General features: G+C 35.4%; 1 protein-coding gene across 1 annotated transcript in view; it reads right to left on the bottom strand.

The window, feature by feature from the left end:
• The window catches only part of LOC106474383 (bestrophin-2-like), a gene marked incomplete at its 3' end in the record, with an annotated part of 22158 nt that extends 14687 nt beyond the window's left edge, over positions 1 to 7471 (bottom strand). Inside the window, exon 1 of the mRNA XM_013935072.2 lies at positions 7027 to 7471. Coding sequence (XP_013790526.1) covers positions 7027 to 7205 — 179 coding nt within the window. The remainder of the gene's footprint in view (positions 1 to 7026) is intronic.
• Between the last annotated feature and the right edge of the window lie 560 nt (positions 7472 to 8031).

Genomic DNA, 8031 nt, shown 5'->3' with positions numbered 1-8031 from the left:
TGACGGCAACAATTGAATTGCAGACAGAGATAGAAACGGACAATTGAGTCAAGCGCGGTAGTAGGTAAAGTGCGTGAAGCGTTCGTTGTGAATTATAGCGTTTGTTAAAGTTAAAGTGACTGTGGAAATTAAGTGTATTGCAAAGTTGTATTGAGAAATAATAAACTAGTTTTTTTTAAGAAAGGACTTGTATTGCTGAAGTTTTCGGAAAGAATTTCTACGGAAAATTAACAAACTAACACAGAGACGTAACAATATATTAAAAAAATCAGATATATACTCGGTTATCGAGAACTTGCATATTTCTACATATAGGAATACGCCTTGTAAAATACTGACTTTATTTGATTGGCTAGTTTCGATCGTCAAAGGAGTGTCCCATGAAGGTATTTTAGGCGTTTCTCACGGGTAGTGTTAAGGGAGATTTCTTTTTGGCCCTCGAGTAACATCGCCATGTTTAAATTTAGAAACATCTGGAGATTAAACGTCCCATATATTCATTTAAGACAACCAATGACTTGAGAAGCACCTGCGCTCTCAGAAGGATGACGTTTTTGTTTTTCTGTATATAATGACATTTTTTTAGCCCCCCAAAAAAACATTCTACAGAATTCTGTTCGCAAATATCTATAAGCTATTTAGGAGCGCTGTATATTTTCGTCCTGTTGTTATAAATAAATCTTGATTTTATCGTGTTCAGTACATTGTTAAGCCTTTTCTCAACAATTCAGTCGAGTCAGATTTGCAGCATAAACTGTGTAAGTATCTTCTGTTCGAACCTATTGTTATTTGTGATGCTTTACTTCTGAATAAATCAGAATACCACACTGTCTTTCCTCTAGTCTGTCAGTTCAACATTAAGAGCTGGTATAAGCAAATAACTCCTGTATTGCTTTGTACGAAAATTTCAAAACAAAGAAATAAAATTCGGAAGTCTTTGCAGTAAGTGCTGTTGAATAGCTGTCATCAGTTCAAAATTATGGACGGTTATACAAAGACAGCTCTTTGTGTAGCTTTGCAACAATTCTAAAGCAACAACAAAAAACACAATATATATATATATATAATATCTTAAAAACAAATCCCAGTAAACTAGATGTAAGAGCTGTTGATTATAACAGGGATACCACCTCATTTTATGAAACCCCCCTTAGTAGCACATTCTTAAATCTGAAGGCTTATATCGCTAAAAAACTGGTTTCGATACTCACCGTGGGCACAGCACATATATTCCACTGTGTAGCTTTGCGCTTAGCAACAAACAATCTTATCGAGATTATGCATTAGGTTGAGACAATCTAAAACATATTATGTTTGATAATTGTTACTGTAGCATACATGTAGTAATTACATGTCTGAGAAAAAACAGAACACAAACGTTTCGATAATATAAAGTGATTAAAATAAACATACTTTTTGTAAAAAAAAAATAAAATAACAACAGTAGTGCTCACCGTTTGGAGCAAAACAAAATATTTTTTTTAAACAGATTAAGCATCTAGATGTCTCAAAATTGTGTTTCGCACTTTGGAGATGTGTGTGTGTTTATAATGTTGTAATAATTTAAGTCTTTGGGCATCGCACTTTGGAGATGTGTGTGTGTTTATAATGTTGTAATAATTTAAGTCTTTGGGCAAGTTAATTTCCATCTCGCGTGTATACATATCGTCATCTTGAAGTTTGTTATTGATTTTATATACTTTTTACTGAAATAATCCCACTCTTTATATCTGTGTTGTAATAGTTTCTTCATATGAGCGGGTTCTTTTTAATCGGTAAAAATAATGCAAAGTCCACTTGTTTGTGACAAGTTATTTATTTTTGGATAACATTCTACTAGCTACGTTCGTTGATAAGCCTAACTCACAAATAAAACTTAGCAGTCGCATATTTAAATATTCTCTACTATCTAACATACTCAGCAATTGATCCATAACATACTAACAGATTTATTAAATGATTGACTAACTCGCTAACTGACTAACTAAATAACTATCCAACAACATTTTTGTGTTCAGATATTGTTTTACCCCAAGTTTTTAGAAACTTCAAGGCATCGCGTACTCATTATATCACATCAATTCTGACACTTCACACATCGTCATCACATCATGCTAAATCTACCTCTAGCAACAACACAAAAGTCTAAATTAAAACAATAAAAACATAGCCCACACTAACAACAAGAGGGAAACCTCAATAGCCGCGACACTTGAAATTCTTTTAGGCAAGATTAGAGTAAATTAATCTATGAGACCTTTTTATTATCTATATTTGTATGCGCCAGCAATACCAAGCGTGGGGCGCGCGTATACCCGATTGGATTTTATTACTCATCATGATCTCTACACGCCTACCTTCAAACCGAAATCCTTTTAGGCAGGATTAGGGTAAACTAATCCATGAGACCTTGGGGGTGATCAAATATATTAATCGAAAGGGTTTGACCTCCTGAGCCCAAAGCTGTTAATATATTTCAAATCCGTCAAGAGATGACGGAGCTATGAGCTAAAACTTTCTACTTGAATAATAATAATAACAAAAGAGCCATTCTATGAGCCGCTATGCTGTGGCTAAAAATGGCGGTAAAATTATTTTATTCGATCAGAGTACCGCGAGAGTTGAAGGTGGGTGTGTTGATTACTTAAAGGAACAGCGAGTGCAAATAGTGCTTGCGAAGCTTTGAGCTAATAATTGAAACAAAAATACAAATATATGGATTATTAATATATAATGCTATAACACAACAAAAACGCTACTCCATTTGATGAGCCCCCCAGTGGCACAGCGGTATGTCTGCGGACTTACAACGCTAGAAACCGGGTTTCGATACCCGTGGTGGGCAGAGCACAGATAGCCCATTGTGTAGCTTTGTGCATAAATTCAAACAAGCAAACAAACCATTTGATGAAAAGAAAACAATTTAAATAAAATTACTGATAGAAATAATCGACCATATTTTAGTTCTACTGGTTAAATAAAATTAACATAATAAATTAGATAAATTAACATAATAAATTAAATAAATTATATGATAAATTAGATAAATTAACATAATAAATTAAATAAATTAACATAATAAATTAAATAAATTAACATAATAAATTAAATAAATAACATAATAAGTTAGATAAATTAACAGCTCAAACATATTACTACGCGCTCCTCCGATTTTTGAAATGGTGCCAAAGAGAAAGCTAAATCTGTCGTGCTCCCGCGCGTGACTTTCGTAATAACTTAGAAGTATTTAGAAAACGCCCCTTCCCCCTCGAACTTCGACATAAAAAAGCTCATTATAAATATAGAATAAATCGAACCCAATTCAGTGTTTACCGCATGCATGCTCGTGCGTCTGGGCAAATGTAAAATGAATGCGGTGATACAAACATAACCGATTTATTTATATAAATAGCCAAAAGTTCAAACGTGCGTTACTAAAGTGTTGATAACGATAGAAAACAAAGTATGAAGTAATATCAATTTGAGGTCATCACACGATATCAGAGGAGCCGCTCTCTGAGTGAATATGCATTGATCCTGGGATTTTACCGTGGCTGCTTCCCGAATTTTTCACCTCTCCACCGTATAATGCCCCATGAATACGGTTGAAGTATGGTTGGAAGATTAGGAGAAACCTTACAGAAAAACTTGGAGCCAAAGGGCACATTTCGACGGAAGCCATGATTGTTCTCCAAGAGAGCGGTAAAAATTCGCACAATAGAATTCTTCGGACTGTAGCAGGCTCCAAAAACACATTCCAAGCCATCCAGCGCAACAGTGTAAAAAGTTGCGGTTGCAAAAGAGAATCCGCCGACTCAGAGAGCCACTTCAATGAAGCTGGTCACATCTCCTAGTACGGTTAACAAAATAATAAAAAAAAATTTTAAGTTGACCGAAAGCTTTCAGCAACACCTCCAAATCAACAGTTGTTTTGACAAGAAAGATGGCTAACGAAACTTCAATTCCATTTGACTACTCACCTGTCAAGCTCCACGAGACACCTCCAATGGACTTTTGACCCTGTGTTTGCTTTAAACGTGATGTTGGAAGACGACGTTCCCGTAACAATGGAAGGTTTGTGGAGAAAATTTGTCGAAATGTATGATCTAAAAAGATCTTACCGTTTTTAGAATGGGAATTGCAGTGATGGACAATATTGGGCAATCATGACCACCAAAATGAAGACAATCAACGATGGAATAAGTAGTTTTGAGTGTAGCACGGGATTTGAAACAGTGTTCTTATAGAGTGCGTTTAACTTCAGTATTCCAGAATCCACATTTTCAAACAGTTTTATAGAAGCCGAAATTTTACCATCCGCCAACTGTAATGTAAAGTTTTTTTTCTTTACGGAAACAGAGTTGTTAATTTGACCAAGTTTCATGACAATGGAATTTATTTTCCGGTGCTGTAATAAAACCAGAAAAAGTAAACATTAATTTTTTTTTGAAGTTTTGAAATGACAAGAAACGCTGTGGGTATATTTCCGCCAAGGTTCAGCAGCAAGATTCAACTTGTTTGCTTGTTTATTGAATTTTGCACAAAGCTACTCGAGGACTACTTTTGCTAACCATCCTTAATTCAAGATGGAAGACAGTTAGTAAATTCGGGAGCTACTCTAATTGCATAGTGGGGTTTGACAGTCACTTTCATAACACGCTTTACATACAAACAAACAAAACAAGTACACAGTGGCTCCGCAGAAAGACTGATATCTCGTAACGTTAAAATTCTGAATTCGATTCTCGTGGCGGATATAACATAGACATCCCAGTATGAATTTTTTGTGCTAAAACAAGAAACAGTCAATCATATATAATCATGTTACAATTAAAAGTGACCTATGTGTTTTAAATAAATAAAAAATACAGAATTTTTCATTTCTTTTATCTCAAAATTATACACCAGTTTAAATATCAAAACAAAAATTGCTAATACAATACGTGTTGCGGTGCACACAACTCTAAAAACTTTAACTTGGTAATCACTTTACTTGCGGCCTGGCATCACCAGGTGGTTAGAGCTCTCGACTCGCAATCTAAGGGTCGTGGGTTCGAACTCCCGTCCCACCAAACATGCTCGCCCTTTCAGCCGTGGGAGCGATATAATTGACGGTCAATCCCACTATCCGTTGGTAAAAATAGTAGCGCAAGAGTTGGCGATAGATGGTGATCACTGGCTGCCTTCCCTCTAGCCTTTCACTGCTAAATTAGGGACGGTTAGCGCAGATAGCCATCGTGTAGCTTTGCGCAAAATTCAAAACAAACAAACAAACCCACAGCGGTATGTCTGCGGACTTACAACGCTAGAAACCGTGCTTCGATACCCGTGATGAGAAGAGCACAGATAGCCCATTGTTTAGCTTTGTGCTTAACTACAAACAAACTCTACTTATATAGCCTTTTTTATTAATTGCGCTATCTTAAGATACCATATATAATCATTTATTAATTTGATAAGTTATATCGTTTTTATGAAATGAATTGATGTAAGCGAATAGGTTCATTGACTTGTATCTACAAGTACTTCAATATTTTAAAGGAGATTAACAATGATTTAGTGTTACATAAAAAAAAAGTTTATTCTATGATGTATAACTTCTAAGCAACGTGTTATAATTATTTTTGTAGTAAAAGAATAGTTCAATTTATGTAAATCTAAAGTAGTTACAATAAAAATGAAAAGTTTTATTTAGATATTTGGTATTTTCAACTTAAACGGCACTTTAATGCAACACACGAGTCAGAGACCTCAAAGCTCACAGCTGAAAGTTCAGAGCATGTTCAGTGGCATATCACGAAATCGTGCCTTCGACCTGCCGATACGCAGCCCAGAATATTGTTCACCACGTCAAACCTGGGCCATTTCATTTAAGTGTTTTATATTTTGATATAAAATATATTTAAAATTTTTTTCGTCTAAAAAAGAAAAATGTTGTTATTTTATGTAAAAGAACTTATTAACAAGAGAACAGTAAAAACAAAATAGTATATAACATTATATTTACAGTTGAAACAAAGTAGTATATAACATTATATTTAAACCTGAAAAAACAAGATTTTTTTTGGAAAAGCTTCAAACAGAATACCTGTTTCGTTTAATCTGTTTTTGCTTCATCCAACCTTCTGACAAACATATATGTGTGTATTATATTTATCCTTCTAGTTACCAACATGTTCTCTTGGGTTTAACATATGGCATCATATTGAGAATGACTAGGTTTTTGCCTGTTAGAATACTCAGTTGTGGGTGAAATTGCCCATTTCTTCATATAAAATAGATAGGAGGCCCCCAGCAGTAATTAGTGAGATTGAATGCAGTGTTTCTCATGTGGTATTTTTTGTTTATGTTCTGTGTGTTAATTCATGTGTTATTAAATAATCTGTAATCATTAAATTCATGAACCCACAAGCATAATGTTATTCCTCTGAAGTAGAATTCCTCAGCGCTAAGTTTTGGATTTTGAAAGTAAAATGTATCTATTAGATATTCTACAGATTGGACTTCTAAAACAATAAAACCTCGTGCTAACGAGAAATGACCACCAGGCTTCTTTTAAACTATTTAAAATTGTCAGTGAAACTGTTATGACCTCGTTTCAGTAAATATTTATGACGAAGACTTGTTGTATATTGATTCATTTCTTCCTGTTATTCACGCAAATCTACACACGCCGACCTTAATCTTGAATTGAAAGACTAGAGGGAAGGCAATAGCAACCACCGCCCGCCAATTGTTGGACTGCTTTAATCAAATAGTGGGATTTGATCGTCATTCTTATAACGCCCCCACATCCCCATATTGAGGAGCACGATTTTGCTCTAACGGGACGAGAACCACGAGCCTTCCGAATCACAATCCGACAGGATAACTACTAGGCCACGCCCGATACAGAAAGCTAATGGAAAACAATGTATTATTGAATTATTTGGGTTTGTTAATAATTCGTTAAATTCAAGTTGCACAAAACGCCGGATTAACATATCCGGACCAGTTGTTAAACGAAGAACTAAACACGAGTCTTACCTTTTGTTAGGTTCGTCCAGAACTAAACGATACATAGCTGTCAGAATCACATAACTGACAGAAAAAAATAAAAGTTCTCTGTAAACCATTTTCCAGATGCTGCCTCTCCATCGAAACAAGAGTTTTATTAATCCTCCTGATGTGGAAGAAGCAACGTCGTACTGATAACTCACCGTCATTTTACCCTAAGACCAAACAGTTCATGTAGCAACTGAAAATATTGTGTAGGTTTCTAGTGGAAAATGTCACCCAGATCGGTCTCGTCTATCAAAACACACTCCCAATTAGGGTTAATTGTTACCAGACGTTCTAACATTAATACTATAGTATCTGTCGCGCCTGTTTATGCTTCACGAGCTGAATAAAATTAAACACCAAAGTGGCTAACCAATTCATCAAAATAATTTTGCATGACGTTCTTGTGCATTATCTCTTGAAACGCAAGTTGAAGCAGGCACAGACAAAGCTTAAGTCGAAAGCACAAAACTTGTTACCAGACGACAGATGCGAGAGTCTGAAATGACAAACGCAATAGCTTTATTCTCAAACCCAAACGCTGTCAGACACAAAGAATGCTAAACTCTATTTGGCAACCAATGTCAATGTGAAAAGTGTAAGAAGATCAGGAATGTACGTGGTCTCGAATTTGGGACCAAATTAGCACATTAATAAAAATAAACACGATTAAAGTTATCAGTTATAGCTAACTGCACTATTTTTAAGGTTTGATTATTAAATGAACAATAGCATTTGTTTCCAGTTGTACTGTAAACTAATTTAAAGTCAGCTCTGACAGTGAGTATTTCTGTGTTTGTTTGTTTTTTGGATTTCGCGCAAAGCTACACGAGGGCTATCTGCGCTAGCCGTCCCTAATTTAGCAGTGTAAGACTAGAGGGAAGGCAGCTAGTCATCACCACCCACCGCCAATCCTTGGGCTACTCTTTTACCAACGAATAGTGGGATTGACTGTCACATTATAACGCCCCCACGGCTGAAAGGGCGAGT

The sequence above is a fragment of the Limulus polyphemus genome, unplaced genomic scaffold, assembly GCF_000517525.1.
Source record: "Limulus polyphemus unplaced genomic scaffold, Limulus_polyphemus-2.1.2 Scaffold7143, whole genome shotgun sequence".
NCBI classification, from domain to species: Eukaryota; Metazoa; Arthropoda; class Merostomata; order Xiphosura; family Limulidae; genus Limulus; species Limulus polyphemus.
This window is presented reverse-complemented; position numbering and strand designations above follow the sequence as displayed.